Raw genomic sequence first — 20,456 nt, 5'->3', positions numbered from 1 at the left:
CAATGGAAACCTTTAGCCATGTGTGTGTGTGACAGTTAATGGGTAACTGCTGAATTTGACACTAAGGAACTGATCTAGTCAGCATTAAAACCCAAAAAAGAATACTGTCTCACCAAAATAAGCTTTACCTAAACACACAGTCAAAACTGGCAAATTATATCTATGCATGTGCTAGAAAAAAAACTGTCTTCACCACCATACTCACCACTAAGAAAACCCCAACCCCCAGGATAGTAACCTAAACCACTACAATGTTTCAACACTAATACTTCTTAGGTAGGGTATCACAGTTTGCTCTGTCTGCATGGCACCTGTTAGAGACAAATTCTCTAATCTCCTATACTTGCACAGATTCATATGGCAAACATGTCAATTCTCTACTCCCAAATTATTACATCTCCAGTGCTCCAGGTATTTGCTGGTTAGCAATAAAGGCCTACAGTACCTGCAGACATGTATAATGACTTGATCAGATGTGGGTAGCCAGGTGCTGGAGATTCCACGTCATCTCGGCTGACAGACACAGGAGTGGCGAGCTCTGGAGGCTGCCTGAGTTGTAATGACATTTCATTTCCTGATCCATTTTCCTTGTCCTCCAACGCAAAATCTTTCTGTTTTGTTTGCTGAGCCTTTATTAACTGAGACAACAGAACAGCAAATGCACTCTGCACAGCTGCCTGGGCAGCATCAGTCTCAGCCTTAGGCTGACCCAGCTGAGCAGGTGGCACAGGGGGCTGCGTGACCATCGGCTGTTTTAGAGGCTCCTGCTCTGGAGGTGGTGGTGGAGGAGGCGGCGGCTGCTGCTGCTGTTCTGACTGTTTTTCACCTGCTGACAAAATTCCAGCAGGAAGATTTATTTTATTTAGTTGCTGCTGAGTCTCTGGGTTTACCTTAATATTCAATACTTGGGCAAACTGTGCCAAACTAACACTTGTTTTAGACTGTAGCAGGTTTAGCAGGATTGCCACTTCATTCTGGTTTAACTGCTGTCCAGTGCTTGTTTTTGCTAAAGACAAAAAAGGTGTTTTTAAGTATTATTTAGAACTGGCATATTTCAGAAACTCAAAAGAAGACTAATCTAGCATGGCTGACATGACTGGCAAAGCATGGGTTTGGACAACACAGAAATTGAAAGCTTTTACATATTAACTGTCTTTGGGGAGTATCTATAGGAAATGGAACAGTAAGATCCAATATAACCAAAGTGACTTCCATGAGGTGCACACATGCACTTGGACAGATGGAAAAACACCAAGCTAGAGCTCAATTTTCCATGATATAACTAAGCTGGGGCTTAAGGCCACCTGCTTTAGGCAGCTGTAAGACTTCCAATCCCCATAAAATTTCCTATCTTTGACATATCACAACTCTTTGTTAAAAAGTAGCCATCTGTAAAACCCATTTCCAAGTATATTCCAGCCCATTCTAATTCAGCATCTGGGTTTTAACACCTGCCCAAGTGACCCAGCTCTAGTGGCCTAAGAGCTCACAGTATAAATGCAAAAGGAAGTGCTGACTTTGAGGGACAAGATGTCAATCCCTCAGTAGCAGGAAATATGTGATAATATCAGTTAATTCAATTAAATGGAGTTTGCCACAAATAAGAGCAATTATGATGATGCAGGGGAATATGAATAAGGAAGTTTGAATATCAAGGTAGCTTCTGAGCTTCAATCACCCACTGCGGTGATTTACTTTGATAGAAGTGAAGTAGCATGGACTGCAACGTGCCTTATGAGCAAATGACTTAGGGAAGAAAGCAGCTAGAAACTGCAAAATGATTGTGTGAGCAGGCTGGCTGAGCTCTGAATTTTTCTTAACCCAGGACAGCACAAACACATTCAGTCCTCTTCTATCCTTGCCATTGTTCTGTCTTACCAATATATTAATTCATAACATTTGCCTTGCAAGATTGAAGAGCAGCACAGCTGGAGACTGCTTCAAAACCCACAACCCACAGCTCTACTTGTGGATGTGCACCAGGATATGAGCACTTGGAATCTACTTAAGCAGGATCCAGGGACTTCAAAATATTTATGTATCTATATGAATATAATCCACCTTCTATTCAGCAATACAAAAAAAGAAATCACAATTTCTTATGCCTTGTACTGCTGACTCTCACTTAGATCTTGTGATTAACAGAAGATTTTGTCACATCTGTATATTCAACACTAAAACTTCTCTCAGACTCTCAGTGAAAATTCATCAGAAAAATGCCAAACAGGGAAACTATTCCACACTTTTTGGTTAGCTTTAAGTTCATTCTAACAGGAAACTGTTTTCTGGGAAATTTGTCATAACAAAATTATTGAGCTCTCAACATTTCCTGTTAAATTGCAAAATGCAATAACCAGGGGTCCCATTCATGAATCAGAACACTGGCAATCGATACATGTCTTTTTAACCTTTCCTTTTGGAGTACTTAGAAAAAAATGCAAGAGTTTTGGCTAAAGCATGCATTTGGTCACGGTGTTATATAATGTGTCTTACAATATTATGTAAGGTGCATTACGGCTTCCAGAAGTGTTTTGTTTAATACAGGAAATGCTTCTATGCTCCACTGAAAATTAAATTGTCTTCTTTTCTAGCTAGATATATTTTTCTGTGTACGTATGGGTAAAAAGCAATATAGGTCTGAATGATTCCTTCTCCATTTGCTTAGGATTTTTTTCCATAGTCAGTGTTAATGACTAACAGCAGTATCTCATCAGGCTGTTATGTTATAAAAGCACAAAGAAGCTAACTATCCTTTGGACTCTTTAAACTTCTAAGGTAGTTTCATTGATGGGGGAAAAGTTACAGAAAGTCATTCTTGAAAATGCTGCCAAAACTTTAGCCTAAACATATGGATCTCACAGTTGGTTTACAGTGAGAAACCAGATGAATGGAGCAAGAGGCAATGAATTGCAAAAAAATAAGATCAAAACAACTACTTTCTATGTATCTTTGCAGAGAATATTTGGAGCTCTGCTCTGCTGTTAAACTACGGGTTGATTCAAGATGGTTACAGTATTAAATCCAGCAGAATTGTCAGCTGCTATGAATGCACAGACTGTTTTTTAGCTGAACTCCTCTATCAGTGCCGCAGGATTTATTGTTACTTTGCACAATTAAAAACCATCTTGCATTCAACTTTCAGGTATCCATTTGGTGTTGTTATTCTTTGTATTTCTACATATTTTTTTAAGAACTATCACTTAACTGCTGAGTATTTCAAATGGTCTCCATACTGGAACCATTAGGTTTTTTTTGCTATATTTGTAAAGCTTGTCTCAAGCAAGATACTTTGGTTAATTTCAGAATTATTGGCAGTACAATTCACAGAGGTAGATACTTCATTTTATACCAGCTTCTGGGAGAGGGGTGGTTTTGGTGTTTGGCATTTCTTTGGGCTTTTTACAACTTCATTTAGCCCCAACAACCTGGAAAGCTGAAGATTAACATAACATGCAGATTGAATCTGTTCCATTTAAAATGACAATTGTTCTAAACTTTGCCTGCTGATCAGTTTATCAATACCAATAAAGCTTATCCAATCTATGGATATTGTGACAAAATTAGAACAGCCACTGGCTTGTGGAATTACCAAAGAATTATAGATGAGCAAGAGCTAAAATCCCCTCAAAATAAAGAGCAAGTTAGTTGCTCCAACCAGGCTGAAAAGTTAGGTAAAATTGGTAAGGAACAATTATTTTTCCAAAAGCAAAAGCAAATCTTTTTTAACAAAAATTAAACTTACAATACTGTTCCTCCCTCAAGAATCCAGGGAATGCCAATACTCTGCAAATAACATCTAAAATTTCTAGAGGTGCAATCCAAGTAGTAGGTAATTATAAGAACCGAAAATATTACTGACCAAGTGCTACACTAGAGCTGCCCTGAGTTTTGAGTTGGGAAGAAGTTTGCATGCCTTGTGGGGTGTTGGTTCTGCTCTCATCCATGCCTAGGGACAGATCCTTCCTAGGGACTTTAGCTGCTGTAGAGTCATCAGTCATGCCCATCTGCTTCTGTCTTCTGCGTTTCTTACTCCACAGCTCATGGCAATCCTGCCACAAAGGAAGGCTGCAAAGAATGATTTGAGATAATCAGTTTTGTCCCTATTTTTAATCTTTTTTTTTTTTTAATCACACTGATTTTAAAACCACTTAAATTATACATAATAGAACTCTTGAAAGATGAATCTACTGGAACTCAGAAATACACCAGGAAACATTTAAAAGCCAGCAAAATATCAGACCTGCTTTTTCTGGCTGAAAACTCTTTACGGAGTGCCTCTTTCAGAAGCACAAGTCCTCCTGGCAGAAAAGGGGAGACAGTATCTTAAAATGAGAATTATTTTCCTAATTATTTGTGTAATTCAAAACTTTAAAATCAATGCTGCACAGTTGCTATGAAATACAGCTTGCATACTACTAGATAACTAAGTTATCAATATGAAAGCATTTTTTGCAGGGTCCTTCTGTCTGCTTATGGAAGTATTGCTGAGTCAGTAGGTCACATATCTGTCCACAGTAATAGACATGGCTATCTAGTGTTTATAGTGTACAGCTCACCCAACCTAGAAAGTGGGTGGGGAAAAAAAAGGAAAAAGTTGCATGAATATATATCACTTGGCACTAGCAAAGCTGGGATGCCAGGAAGAACAAGGGGATATCCTTTAAGACATATGAATGCAGAGGAAAATTCTCCTAAGAAATTTATTTGCCAGTAATTCTGTCCTTCCATTACAGTTCCCTGCAGGCATCTCAATTCTGATTTCCTGAGGAACACAAAGACCCACAGAAATACAAAGACCCACAGAGCCACGAAGACCCACTGAGATGGGTAGTAAAAATACTGGTTTATGTTTTCCTATTACATATTAACTGTCTTGGCAGTTCTGTCACCCAGGAACATGGAAAAACTAGCTGACAAATGACAAGAGACTGAAAAGGCAATTATGACAACTGTTTCCTTTGTTCTCTCCCTCTGAAAAACAACTTGAAGCAAAAATTCATTGTGACAAGTATTTTGTGGTCCTTCCAATCAGCATGTCACTTTCTTTGGATGAACAGCTCTCCTTCCCAAAACAGAACTTCAGTCTCTCAAGAGAACAGGTGACATTTTCCTGTGCTGTGCCAGAAGTGAGTGTGGTTCCTCCTAATTTTTAGAATGACACCAGTGACTAGTTTGCTTTGAATTTCCATATATCAGCTTCTAGAATGGATGTATTACCACATCCCTGAAGAAAAGATGATTTTCCCATTCACTTACTTTAAAATGCACATAAGCAACATGCTGCACAAGTGGTTCTGAAACTTCAGCAAACAGCTTGAGCTTGCTGATTCCTGATTTTCACACAGTGATATAGTCATATTCAGACAATGAAACCTTCTTCAGCTCATTTTCAGGAACATCAGTAATATTTGCCCAGAGAGGCTGTGGAGAGGTTGTTGTATCTTCTCACTGGAGATACTCAAAAACCATCTGGACACAATCCTGTGCCATGTGCTCCGGGACCACTCTTGAGCACAGAGGCTGGACCAGATGATCCACTGTGGTCCCTGCCTACCTCATTCTGTGATTCTGTGTAACAATCTTGTGTATGTAACAGGTAAGTCCATAAAAAATTTTAATAAAATTCCTAGATAACAAGAAGTCAGTATAGGCTGCCTTGAAGATTCAGTTTACTCAAACAGTATCATAGATTCTATGTTCTCACAGCTGTAATGAGGAAAGAATGAGTGCTACAGATTCTCTAGTACCTTTTCACCGTTTATCTCAGTACATGCTCCAAATATGATTTGTACTGACTAAAAATGACTGCAAAGTCACTGCAAAAATCCTACAGGACACTGCAATACATTTCCTCTAGAGAAATTGACAGGAACAACCCTGCACAGTTTCACTTTTCCTGCTTGTAAAACCAAGGCTCTCATCTGGCTCATGAATCAATTCACTGTATTTCACTTTAACTCTCAGGTACCTGTGCACAACTCTATACCCAGTGTCATTCTATCACCAAAGAAAATTCAGGTTCATGGAGGACCTCAAAATCCCTGGAAAAAGTAGACACTGATAAACAGATAAAAGAGAAGTTATGCTCTTTAAATATTAGAAGCATTCATAGAAGAGCCTTCTTTAAATATTAGAAGCATTCATAGAAGAGCCTTCTTTAAAGGTAGTAACTCAGTAACTAGTTCTAGAAATGACAAATCAACTCTTATCTGTTACATAAGAGTCACTTAACTACACAAGCATTTTACTGTAGAATCACCTTTCAGTAACTATATATGTCAACATTTCTGCCACCATCTCTTTTACTGAACCACAATGAACTTACTGAAATCAGTGCACATTCACATTTCCTAGAGGTCAGTGGCATTACCAATGGAAATTACTTACTCTGGAGGAGGCATTTTAGATGGTTCCACATCTCGCAGAAACTCACACTGAAGAGCTTGTTCAGCTGTGCAGCGCTTGCTGGGATCCAGGGCAAGCATATAATCAAATAAATCTAATGCAGCTGGTGGGATGCTACAAAAGTGCAAAACAGAGGAAATCGTCACATCTTTATTTTGTACCACACATGTGGAAAATTTTAATTAACATATCCCTTCCAAGATGATCATTAAGTCCTCAGGTAACTTACATAGTAATAAAATGCACCCACAACCTGAGCTTGATAGTAAGAGGCAGAAATAAAATTCACCTTTTACTACCTGTGCTATTATATAACCCAAACTTTCTTTGCCTTGTGTTGTTTCATTCCTTGAAACCTTGACCTTAAAAAAACCACACCCACATTTTAAAGCCAAGGCTATATTGTTACTCTACATATTGGAATTTAGCACCAGGGAGTTGGACTTTTGATTGATTCCCAACCAATAATTCTATTGCTTCAAAGATATTAGTCTCTAGTATGAAAAGGATTATGCATTTCTCTTGAAACCCACTGTACCTGAGGAGGGGAACAACCCCTTTAAAATAAGCTTACAGCTGTTTTCCATACCTTTCACTTGCGATATATGCACAAAACTAGTCCAATGGTAGTACTTTAGAACATAATGGTTCAGGTAACTCCTCTGTGTTGAATGAGTTTATGACTCAAAAGACTGTAATGTTAACCAGACTACACATTTAGCTGTAGCCAGGTTTACCAATAAAAAACAATTAAGTACTCTGAGCTGCTTTTTGGACAGGGCAACAAGCAGGTGTACCAAACAAATCCTTAGGTTTCCTTAGGTGAAAGCTGACAGGTGGCTGACATTTTAGAGCCTTCTTTCCTCTTCTTGGTGCTCCTATTAAATAAGGGTTAATACAAGCTCAGTGGGTATCATGGGAAGGAAAAGAACCTAAAGCCATTTTTCTTTACACTTGGTCTATGCTTGTTCTCCAGAAAATACTGAAGTTCATAAAGTCTCTGGGAAAACTTAATGCTATTAGAGTTGACTAAACTAATTCTTCATCCTTACAAAGCAAACTCTTCTCTCAGTTTTCGACGATACTGCTTCTTTGGTTTCATAGTGTTGAAATAAGCTAATTTTATAACATCAGGCCATACTGCTGGACAAGGACTTCCACAAATTCGGCTGTACCAAAAAGAAGGGAAAAAAGGGTATGAGATCCAAAACCACAAATGAGCACAGCTGTCATTTTTATTAATGAAAGTACAGTGAAAACAAAAAAAATTTTCAATTTTCATGTTCAGGTTATTTTTAGCTAAAATTTCTCCACTGTCAAATGCCCCACACCATTAAATAATGGTGAATTGTCTATAAAGGGTAATCACTCCACAGAGACTAAACTTACTGTTTCTGCCTCAGTCCAGCCTACACATCCTTTACACAAATATTTTGAGAAACCCAACCAACTACATCTGAAGGCTACACTCCAGGTATTTGACTAGAAGAACTGGATAGCCCACATTTAGAGTAACTTTTATGTCCTTAGCTCCCAACCCCACTGAAGAAAGATATACCAAATAACTGAAAAAGCAGTTTACACTGAGAATTTATTTAATGCTGAAGACGTAAGGAAAAAAAAACAAAACAAGCAATTTAGTACATCCTGAAGACAGAAACCACTAGAAAACCTCTGTATTTCTTACTTCAGTTTTGAGTTTTATGTCTCAAGCCTTATCTATCTCAACAAATGGGGCTGCCCATACTCTTATGCCTCACATTCCATCCCCATCTTTTTTTCCAGCCAAGGATGGCTAAGCACAAGTTGATCAACCCCACAATTCTGAGCAGAAGAAATAATAAAGTATTTTCATATATGCAAGATTTCAAATTCTGATGCAGGCAGCCATAAAATATATATCTCTTACTATCAGAATGTACTTCGGGTCTATCTTTGATAAAGTTTGAAAAGATAAATGTATAATTGTTGACTGCAACATGATCACAGCAGAGATGGTGATAAAACTGATATATTATGCTCAAACAGCAAAAAATGCATAGCATCAGTGAAGACGAGAAACGAGCTACAAACAGAAGCTTCCAGCAGAAGGACATCACAAAGTTTTAGAGTTTTGTACCAGAGGTAAAACACAAAGAAATAAAAACTTTGATTTATTCATTCTTATGTGCTTCAATGCCATCTAGTGCTCAAAAACAAAAATTCCCAAACTCATGAGTTTAATTCTTATGCCAAAAACAACCACTGATCTTTTTTGTATTTCCTAATACCTTCAATTTTTCAGGACAGCTGATAACATGTTACACAGAAACATTCAATCTGTTTTGAAAAACATCTCGATATGTGACGTTGCAGGATCTTTTATTAAGTTAATTTGACCATTTACTGTTCACTTTCTCTAAGTTCTGTAGGATTCACCCTCCTTTCCCTTGTTTCTAGGAAGAGCACCTCTCCTCATTTACAATGTCAATTATGATATCATAATCAAGAACAAATTTTGTTTGCTGAATAAAGGGAAAAAGGATGATGCACTTTAAATCCATTAAAGTGGATTTAATTCCAATGAATTAAATACTTATCATTCTATGATTCATTCAGAACGAAGAAAGAAACAGAATTTTTATCTCCACCAAATGTCTGGCAGTTTGTAAGGGAACAGAAATATTCCTGCAAAAGTAATAAAGCCCAGGTGTGTACATGGTAGGCTTGAAACAAGAACTCATGGGCATGAGCATGCCAAATACCTGCTCCTCCCATTTGTCCCTATTATTGTCCATGTTCTCATTTTGATTTGCTGCAAGTAAGTTGCAACATCATCTAAAAAATTACAGGCATTTTGATGACTCTGCTTTTACAATTTCAGTAATAGGCAACTCCAGCTACTCTACAAAAGCATATCTTACTCGTCAACTGTACACAGCTAGGAGCACAGAACACTCACAAAGAAACCTTCATGTCTGTGCCAAAGTCACTTGTAACATGCCCCTCAGAACCTTGAGCATCTCATTTGGGGCACTAACTGAGCACTTGCAAGTATTTGCAGTGTGTTATCTCAGATTTTAACACTAAGAAACCTGACAATTTAGGAGGCACCTACTACGTAGCAGTGCTTGCTACTTACCTTATGAGTTCCAGTTGAGCAAGTTCTTGATTTGCTTGAAATATTGGCTTTTTTGTAAAAAGTTCACCCAGGATACAGCTGTAAAACAGTTTTTCAAAATTCCATCATTATGGCTTTCAGCACAGATCGAAAGAAACTTTAAGATTTATTTTTGGCTTGTTTTTATCCTTGCTATGCTTCTATCCAAACTCTTACCCACAGCTCCAGACATCAATAGCTGGTGTGTATCTTTCTTCCCCAAGAAGAAGTTCAGGAGGCCGATACCATAATGTAATAACTTTGTTGGTATATGGTCGGCTGTTGGAAGGAGGAAAAAGAGAGGACTATCATTTTAGTATGATCACACTTCTGAAAAAATCATACCCTAAGGACATTACTTCTGTGATGCTGTTTAAGAACAGTACAATCCTTCACTCCCTTTTAATTTTAGTCCTGCAAAGTGGTAACTCTACAAAAGCAAACACAATTGTCTGATGAAGGCTATAAAAAGTCAAATTGAAGATATAAATAATAATCACAGAGCCACCTTGATGCTATCTGAATTTTGTGTCTCCCTTATTATTCAGAAAGCAATACTGTGTATTTATTACATTGCTAGTTATTTCAGGAGCAGAACCTGAAGATAAAACCAGTAACTTCCTCACAACTGTTGGCTATTATCATACTGAATATAGGACCTCTACAAGCACTCTAAAAAGAAGAAAAAAAAAAGTCATTTTTCCCTCTTTAAGTATGAGCAAAAGAGATAAAAAGCCTTTCTCTGGAACTACATTGTTGACAAATTTTGATTCCAAAGCCTGGAATGCTTCTAGTATCTTCTTATATTTCACAACATCTTTAATTCTCCACAGCTCTAACCAGAAATTTTGGTCACTGTGAATAATCCTTTCCATCCTCTCACTAAAGCAATGAGTTCTACTAATGCAGACACAATTTTTTTTTGTGCACAGGCTGAACTACTCCATCAACTGTTCATAATGGAAAGCATAAAAAGAGATGTTCAATTTTCATTTTGTTTCAACCAGGGTGCTTTAAAAGTTATTCCAGAATTCTTTCAGGTTTCCTTCAGTTTTTCATTGTTACCAACACTCAGTAACTCCAAACAGAAAGAGAAACATTAAGTATGAACAACCATAGAATGAAGCCTAACAAGCTCTTACAGCATTCTCAGTAGTACAGGTGTAATTTCTGTAAAATCATTTGAGTCCTTCTTTCATTAATGCACATATCTCAAATTCCTTTTTAGAAGGTAGCATGTTTTTTGCAAACAATCTGATCATTTATCATATTTATCTCTGAAGCAAGCATTCCTCTATGAAATCTTTACATGTTATGGACTATATCTACAGATACATTGCTCATAGGTATTAGTATATGGTGATTTTTATTTGAACAGTTGTCTTGTCATGCAAACTGTCGTATCTCCTAGTCCAAACATGTTAAATCTACCAGAATAACATTTAAAGGAGCACAACTACAACAACCAATGGGAATTTACTTAAATTTTTATTTCCTCTCCATTATGCCCCTACTAAGCTCTGTACCCTTTCAAACAGTATTAAATTCTAAACAACGGTAAACTAAATGCAAAGTACATGACTTACAACAGCAGCTATTGTACAGTTGTTGATCTACATTAATTACATCTGTTACTGCAGGTCAGAAGGAAAATGAGTGACAAAAGAATTGCCAAAAATCTACAGAGAGTCTAATTATTTTCCCATGTTCAACTGGCAATTCTATTAGCTAGCCTAATTAAATCTTAATCTTGGTTTCATTTATGCATAATGGCATAATAATGTTTCCGTTTCATGTACAGTAAAATGGGTTATGAGCATTATAAGGACACTGAACCTTTAATCCTTAATGAATAGTGAGTTTTACAAACAAAATTTATATTAATTTAAAAAAAAACAAGCAAAACATGGTAAACCAGAGGGGAAAAACATTAGGCCAGTTTGGTGCATGTTAAAACAAGAAGACAGGGTAACATCCTCTTATTATTAAGTACATCCAAACCAAGAGATAGATAGCAGATGCTTACAATTATTTCACTTTGCTATTATAGTCAACAGTTTTCATAACTGTACTTAAGCATATTTTCCTGAAATAAGAGTTCTGAGACAACAGCTCAGAGAAACTAATGCTAACATGTTTATCAAGAACCTAAAAGCTGTGTAGAAAACAAGCTCATAACCCTAACATTATGGGTATTATTTCCCAAATTAGACATGCAGAAATCAAAGTAAGCTCAGGTATCCAACCATCTCTATATCCAACCACCTCATAGACACACTACTGCAGTGAACATTCAGCCTGGATTTTGAAAAGCCAGTTCCACATGACAAATGCTACACTACAAAGTAAATACTAAAGTTCTTAAACCATAAAAATCTGTGCACCTGTTTTCTAGAGTATGAGCATAATGAAGCCAAGAACAGAAGCACAAGTCATGAGAAGTTTCAGAATGACTTTTATTTAAACTTGTATCTGTGTTTCCAGCAGAGTCAGCAGCACTGACTGCCTAAAGAATACAATGAACCCCTTGAAATGTAAAGTTAAATTTTACACAAAAGTAATACTTATTGAATAGGAACTGTATGATACTTTGTGTCAGCACTAAAAAAAATTTTGCTTTCCCTAAATAACACTTTCGGTATACCAAGAGAAGAAATATGTCAGGTTTACAGGACCAGAAACTTAGGAGTGCAACTTAATTTCCAATCAATATATGGCCAGTCTCTACCATTATTTAACCAGAACACCTGGAAAAGCAAAACACTTGCACAAAGAGACTTTTGTGGTTTTATGCGGTGTAAGACAACATGTATTTCTTTACCTTTCCTAAGCAATTATATTACAGCACAATAACATTGCCTCGAAACAAAAGTCTGTCCTTCATAATAGTTATGCAAAAAGATTAAACTTCTGAATGCTATTTCACAGTACAATTGTATCTTACCTTTCTTCTGAGTTGTACAGCCGAGCAAGCCCAAAATCTGCAAGCTTTATCTGCCCTCTGGTGGAAAAAGCAAAGAATTATTTAGTGTTTAATCCTGTTAAGCTTTCTTCCCTCAAAATCAGGTAAAGCTTAAGACTGCAACAGCTGCAACTGATCTTCACCAAGCCACATTAATGAAGAGGCAATGCTTTGCTATCTCTTCATTTCTTCACTAAACAGCATGCTAACTTACTGAATAGCAAAGACAAGTAAGGAAAATTAGGTATGCTTATCAAATGGCATTTACATTACTGGATATTAGTCAAAATTTAGGTCTATACCATAAAATATTCCAGTCAGTAACTGTGCAGGAAGAAACAGAGGGAAGAAACTGCTATTTTCTTGGGCCTTACTGCTAGCATGAGCATTTGTACAGCAAACAACTATCAGCAATCATACTTCTTTCTAGGAAGCCATCAAAGTCCTGTTCTGCACTTATAATTTTAAATACAGCCTTTACATCAGGGTGACCAAGCAGAAAAGGGCCTCTATTTTTGCCAGCAGCCAATTTGCTGAATGACATAACCCCTAACCTATTCCTGAGTTTTTCCATATATGAGGGGAAGAGTAGAAGATACTTGCCTGGCAGTTCTCACAGCTAAAAGGAACTGCCCTATGACCAGAAACTCATACTATTTATGTATGAAGTCCAGATGATTCAAACAGAAAGTTATCTGCAAGCTTCTCTAATACATAAAATGAATGTTGGACTGTTATATGTGGTTTTCCTTTTCTGTACTGATAATTTTTTCTAACTCACATCACTTTCAAATATACGGTTTTTTTATCAAATTATAGCAAGATTTGCTGCTAGCATGACAATTTTGTGGTAACAGCATGTACATGACCATTTTGTGATAATAAAATATACAGGTTATAGTTTCCATCCACTTTTCTCAGACATTTACTCTGATTTCTTGAAGAGCACCCATAAACAAAGAAATGTTCCCCTCAAATTTATGTGTTTATTTCTGAGAATGTATTTGTAGAAGAAAAATGTATATGCTCAAAAATTTATTGAAGTTGCCCATGTAAAAGATACATAATCTACATGTTTGGCTTCAGGCTGTAACTAGTAATAGGATTTTTGAAATACTGGCTTAAAATTATTCAGATCTACTATCACATTTTTCTGCTACTGGTAGAAAAATCTAAGGATGCTCAGACACTACCCTAGGGGGGAAAAAACCCAATTCTGTAACCTGGATTGGAGAGCACAGTGAAATAACCAGCTCCTCCTCTACCATAAGGCACTCTTCTCCACTGTCAGCTTCTGAGTTCCCAAAGGTCTGCACAGAAACACTAACCTTGGAGATTAGCAGGTAATAAGATTATGTGTGTGGGCACAGTGAGTAATGGGGAGAAACAAGTACATGTGTTTAAGAATCTCTATCATAATCTGGCAAAGCTGTAGTAGGATACAGAGCTGAAAGTAGTCTAGTGTTAGTTGGCTCTAAGAGAAAAAGGAGGAAGAAACAGAAAATTTGATTTGGAGAAATCTGGGAGAAAACTAAGCCTATCAGAATGGCCCCTTGATCAATTTTCCCCAGTATTTCATCTCCAACAGCAGCAGTAAATTTTTAGGGAGAACATGTGAACCCATTCCCTTTGGGGCTCATCTTCCTCATACTTAACCATGACCCACAATCACTGTGTTAAGGATGCTAAAACAGGGATCCCTGTCCATTCCCATTAGCAGGTGTAAATGATCCTACTCTTGAATGTGTCTCATCTTTGAAACTCCTGACACTACCCAGAAAACTTCTGGCGACAACAAATCCCAGGAGCTGACTACCTGCTCTTTTTTTAACTATACCTTTTCTTGCTGCTATAAATCTTGCTCTTATGTTGCTCCCTGGATTTAGTACTCCAGGTTATGATGCACAACAGCTGGTAATGAAGTCATCCACTATCTTCACACTGGCTTTTTATTTGTTGCTGCTGCTGCTGCACACTGAAAACACCACACTTACTAATATGATTTGTAATTACCATGTTTTAAAGTAGTAAAAAACAAATTATTGTCCCCCTTTGATTATAGCAATAACTGCAAGTTAAGGCATATTTGAACATGCCTGATCAAAAACTCATTTAAAGCATCATCTTGACTGATAACAACAAGGACCTCAGAACTGTCATGAAGAACCAGCCTAGCCATACTTCAATCTTGAGATGGCAGAAAGAATACACATCAAACACTTATATCCTACAATTCTGTTACCATATATTTGAACTCAAATAATTTCCCCCCAGTACTCTGACTTAGCAGGATTAAAATGGAGTCTTCTCTTTTAACACAGATTTAGTTTAATACACAGCTGCAGGCTCCAGTGTTAAGCAGGAAGATTACTGGATTAGTATTTTGCAATTGATTTTTAAGGAAACAAGGCAATTTAGAAAATAAGTTTTGCTAATGACTCCAATCGGGTGAACTATGAAGACTGAAAGAACGATTTAAAGATGTTGGTAACGTACAATTTTTTTTATGTCCATACCTATTATTTAGTAGAATATTTGAACATTTGATATCTCTGTGCAAAAAGTTCTTCTTGTGGCAATAGGCCAAGCCCTCCATCAGCTGTCTCATAAAGGACTTAATATGATTTTCATTAAAATGAACCAAACCAGATTCCAGCAGTCCCATCAAGTCATGGTCCATATATTCAAATACCAGGTAAAATGCACCTACAAAAAGAAAGGGAAAGGGTAGGAGAAACACAGACTGAAAAACTGATTTGTCAGCAGTCCAAAGCAATGCTGTTGCCTACTTTTTAAAATCAGAAGCATTTTTCATACAACTGCTTAGCTTTTCTACAGTATTTTTAGCTGTATCTCATGTCCAATGAAATATAGTACAGTGAAGTTTTAATAAATTTCCGCTGCATATAAGCAATTATACTAGCCAAACATTTGTGAAAAGCAAAATAATGTTCCCACATGGTGCTTTAGTCTAGATAAACATGTGCTCTCCCTACAGCCTTCAAGCTCCATCCATTTTATTTCAAGAAAAATTAAGTGTGGTAAAATTATCTATGTAAAGTTTGGAGAGAAATCTAGAAACAAAATAGGTACAAGCATTATTGTGCACTATTATTCATCATCATGACTCAGTGATTCATATTTTTAAAGATTTATAAGCAAAAGGGTCACAAATAAGCTTGCCTTTCTCAGACTAAAAATACCTGTAAAACAGGATGAAATGAGAAAGTAGAACTAACCTACTAGTACCAGCAGCTCTGCAAAGACATACTTCATATTTTAAGTTGCCACATGCATATATTAAGCACAAGAGAACCTGTTGTTATCTCACATCAACCTGTATAATTCTACCAATAAAGCTATTAAAGCAAAGGCTCTTTGATACACACAAGCATTCTTAAAGAGGCAAAGTGCTGAGTAATTCAGAAGTAGCAATAATCAATCTCCAACACAACCATTCCCAGTACAATCTACTTTTTAGTACTTCATTCTTTCCCTTCTTCACCTTAGGACACACAGAACAGTACAGCCCCTGCAGAGCAAAGGAAGCAATGCAGAAACCACATTCAAGTGGGTCTGTCTACCTTGCATTTCCAAAACCTCCTTAAATCTACCACTACAAATAGCTTCTGCCCAACAAGAATGCATTACGCATTCTTGTTCCTAAAAAACAGTGAAAGAAATAATAAGAAATTAGCTTGACAGAAGCTGTACACATACATGGACGCATTCTAAGGAACTGACTCCTTTTCTTGTTTAGTAGCTGAAAAGGGTAAAAAAGAATTCTAGGTCCATCTGCTATTGAGGAAAAGGATTACTCATACAATAAGTGTTAAACTTGTAAAAACAATCAGCGTACATTAGCTAAAGCACAGGTCATTGCATAAGACATTCAAGAGTTCATTGTTTTTGACTTGGGTACTTTTGTCCTGTTGTGTATTATACAGAGGAAGCAAAATACTCATTATAAAATAGCCCTGCTGCTGTGTACAGAGGGGATGAAACAGGAGGTGAATCAAGCAGTTAGTTACAACACAATCACTTCACAAGGAGAGAGGGAAGTATTAAGAACTACGAATAATCAAAATTCTGCTGTGTTGCTATTTGCACAACTGAGTTCACCAATCAAGTTCACCAGTTCAACATAGAAAAGCACAGAGGCTCCTAATCCTGGTCTTTCCAAATTGGATAGCTGGCAATCTGCTGTTACATCTTCAATGATGACTGAAGTATAAACCATGACATATTTTAAAATGCCTCGAAACAAAACACCTGATATTAGTGCTGCAGTATCAGAATAACCTAGATATGGCCTTCAGAGGATGTCAGCTCAATGAAACTGAATGAACACCAGTGTATCTTGATACTTTCTTGCTCTGGTGTTAAGTGAAAGTTAAGTCTGTCATAGCAGCTGGCTGTATGTGTGCATATTACAAGGAGAAGGACTGACTGTAGAACTGTTTAGTGAGGACAGCTGAATGGAGACCTCTTGTTTATATGCAAAGCAGGATCCATGCCTTGAGCAATTTCCTGCTCTGTCACTAACTCCCAAGATTTTATCATTGTTATTTATAACCAGCAATCAAAATCGGTACCCTCATGCAAGAGGGAAAGCCAACAACAGTGAAGATTCATAAACAAAGTAGAGTAGTACTTGCGAGGTGATACCTAATTATTTACATTCTCTGCAACTCTTATGAAGAAACATACACTAAAACAGGATAAATGCTAAATATTTTCCTTATAAGATCGAGTATTTCCTAACTACATGTTACTAAAATTTGCTCTAAAAATAAAAACTGGTAATCTTCATTCAGTATGAGAAAATACGAAGATTAGTCTTCGTATTAATCTTGGCAATCTTACCATTCAAGACTGATTTTCAGTATTACTCAAGCTATATTTAGAAGGGACTGTAGCTGCAAAAAAGTTACCAAGCAAACTAAAGTGGAACTTCTGTTAATTTATTCCTAGACAAACATGGTGCCCTTTTCTGACAGAGATCTGTAGTTTCTGCCAACAAAAATGTTATGTTATTCCACCTGATAATTTCAAATCTTCATCATTTTTCATCACATTGAGGGATTTGATCCTCCATAGAAGGGAAAGCAGCTAGTCATTCAGAAAGAAGGACACAGTCATGGAAGACAGCACAAATTAACTATGCAAAGGCAGAAGCGTGCTTACTACAGCTTAAGTCTGAGTTCAAGCACACTCCAGTTCTATCAAAACAAATGCCACACAAATATCCATTTCTCAAAAAAGGAAAACATAACAGAAAAAATATTAGTTTCTTCTTTTATGAGGGCAAAACATTATGTAACTTGGAGGTTACATTTTAAAATTATGTTTTGCTTGATGCTAGCTTTGCCCAGTCCTCATTTTGGGAAGCAGTATCACAAAAACACCTAAAGCCCCTTCACAACGAAGTGCATGCAATTCAAATTAACTCAGAATTATTTACTTGACTTTAAAGTTCCTCGTCTTACTGCTGTTGTATTGAAGACCTGCACTTCCCACCTGTGGGGTGGGAGAAAGCCTACAGTCCATTTCCACGCACTGCAACAATGCACTAACAGAGGGGTTGTGTTCTGGGTGGCCTGGCCCATTTCCTTTGCCAACACCACAAAGCTCATCTACTTTCCTTCAGCTACTGAGATAATCAGAAATCTTAATGTCACTATGTGTTGACAGAGCAGCAGCTGGAACAGCTGAACAGCAGAAACACTGCCTATTTCTGAATATGGGATAAGAGAGAGCAGCTGAATCTACTAGGGAGATACACAATAAATAAAAGATTCACATGGATGGAAATAATGCTCACCTTACTCCTTCTGATTGCACTTGGAAAAATGCACCTTTCCGAACATTTTATCAGTTCAGACTGATGGGGTTCAGCAAGTGAGGTACCAATTTAGAATAATTAAAGGACTAACACATCTCTTCCTCTTGGTCCTATGTTTCAGGTCATGGAGCTCTAAGAGAAGCAGTTTCTTAACACGAAATGAGCTCAAGTATAATGCAGTAAAGGTCTGCATACAAGAGAGGTAACAAAACATGGAACTACTGATCTGCAATAAACAGTGAATTTTCCAAGGCCAAAAAATCCTAACAAAACATACTTTGCATTTTTGTGACACATGCAGGCTCTGGATTTCTTTGGACTGCCTTCAAATCACACAGATCCAGCAAAACAGGACACCATTTGTTCCTAAAGATCCAAGTGCTTCAAACTGGGAGTGGAGGGTGGTAATGCAGGGGAGAATGATCCAAAAGCCTCCATAGATGATGGCTTTTAAGCAAGTATTTTCCAAATGTAATTCATAGGAAAGCTGTTTAGTGTTTCTCAAAATATCTGATTAGATAAAAATCTGAGGAGCCAGGAGACCAGAAATGTCTCATCACATGCAAATTTAAATTCAATTATAGTATAAATGTGTTACAATAGTATCTTAAAATACACAAATGCTTTAAAGAAACCCCAGTATCCCTGCCTCATTCAGTGCACATTATGTACAACACTGAGTTGTGAAACAGGTTATCAACATTTGTTCTGCACTCAATTTTCAAAATGAGACTCCATCAGATTTTCATTCTGCTAGTAAACCTCCTCCAACTTCTATGCAATACATAAATTATTCTTACCTTTTACTGATTAAATATCATTAGATACATTTACTATTCTATTTCCTTAACATTTCTCTTCTAGTACTCATGACATACTATTCCAAGAGTTTTAAACAGGATTTTACCAACCAGAACTTGAAAACTAAAGAAGATATTGTCCACCAATTCCTTTAAGTTCCTTACACTTAAATTCCTTAAAGGTCCTTCAACAGACATTCATCATTTCTTTCAACTCAGGTTTCATTTAATCTATTCTTTAATTTCCAGAACAACAAATATAGCCATAACTACTGAATAAATCACCCTAAGACTAAAGAAAACATTGCTACTATACTATTTTTATTTTTTTTACATGTTCACCCAATATTAAATTTTTATTTAATGACAATGTTATTCTCCCCTTTCAAGTTCAATTACATTTTCCTCTTGATGGAACTCCATATATGTTCTGAAATAGGAATACAAGCAAAGGGCATACAGAAGCCCTGGGAGTACTCTCCTTGTTTCCTCACATAATGCAGGGAAATAAGAAAAAAAAACACCAAAACAACTAAACCACAGCCAAAATCTTAAAGTAGACAAACAAAAATCTTTGATTAATAATCAGAGATTTTTCTCATTTTGACACAGAGCAAGTTGAAAAGCTACACAATTAGGTCTCCACTCATTCCAGACCAAAGCCCAGTACACCACACACAAATAGGAAGCACCACACCGTACGAAGTCTAGACTAATAGGAAGTCGTCACACTATTCCAAATAACTTAGCTCTAGCATGAAAACTATTTGGGTAAGTTTCTATCAGTCGTCTTCAGAGCAGCAGGGTGAGCTGTAGAGCATTAGAAGTTTCTGAAATTCAGATCTCTGCTTTCACTCAACTTGTTAGGAAACACAGACAAAACTAGCTACCATGTAACATTGACTATGTGACTAGCCTCACAGACTCCTTCCAAACCACAAGATTTCAGAATAAGCACTCCTTGAATGATGTGAGAAAGAAACCTGTCAGTCTCATTGCAATGTACTGCAGAGTCAGTGTCCATCCTGTACTACAGTACAATCAAATACCAATAATGTCAATACCAACTTCATACCTAAAAAAAGGTTGCAAAATTGTACTGCAAATCAATTCAAAATTTGATCTTAAGTAAACTTAGATCTTAAAATTAATTACAGAAACAGACATACATAAACAGGTAATTCACAGACACATACACAAACACCAGGAAAGAACCCCTAAGCTGCAATGTTAACTGGATCTTTTATTATTGATCTCCATGCCAAGTTTTACATCCTCCCTCAGGCTAGCAAAAACACCTATCCC

General features: G+C 36.9%; 1 protein-coding gene across 5 annotated transcripts in view; it reads right to left on the bottom strand.

Moving 5' to 3' along the window:
- CDK13 (cyclin dependent kinase 13) overlaps positions 1–20,456 on the bottom strand; it is a 47,565-nt gene that overhangs the window by 5,747 nt on the left and 21,362 nt on the right. For 2 of the 5 annotated variants that reach the window (XM_086844671.1, XM_023919867.2), the window contains 8 exons: positions 15,023–15,212; positions 12,489–12,545; positions 9,722–9,823; positions 9,527–9,604; positions 7,458–7,574; positions 6,388–6,519; positions 3,860–4,065; positions 446–1,006 (listed from right to left, as the gene is read on the bottom strand). In XM_086844671.1, the coding sequence (XP_086700797.1) occupies positions 446–1,006; positions 3,860–4,065; positions 6,388–6,519; positions 7,458–7,574; positions 9,527–9,604; positions 9,722–9,823; positions 12,489–12,545; positions 15,023–15,212 (1,443 nt within the window). The remainder of the gene's footprint in view (positions 1–445; positions 1,007–3,859; positions 4,066–6,387; positions 6,520–7,457; positions 7,575–9,526; positions 9,605–9,721; positions 9,824–12,488; positions 12,546–15,022; positions 15,213–20,456) is intronic. The other 3 variants (XM_086844653.1, XM_086844663.1, XM_086844642.1) reach the window with 3 other exon arrangements.

The sequence above is a fragment of the Cyanistes caeruleus genome, chromosome 1, assembly GCF_971803275.1.
Source record: "Cyanistes caeruleus chromosome 1, bCyaCae1.hap1.1, whole genome shotgun sequence".
In the NCBI taxonomy this organism is placed as follows: Eukaryota; Metazoa; Chordata; class Aves; order Passeriformes; family Paridae; genus Cyanistes; species Cyanistes caeruleus.
This window is presented reverse-complemented; position numbering and strand designations above follow the sequence as displayed.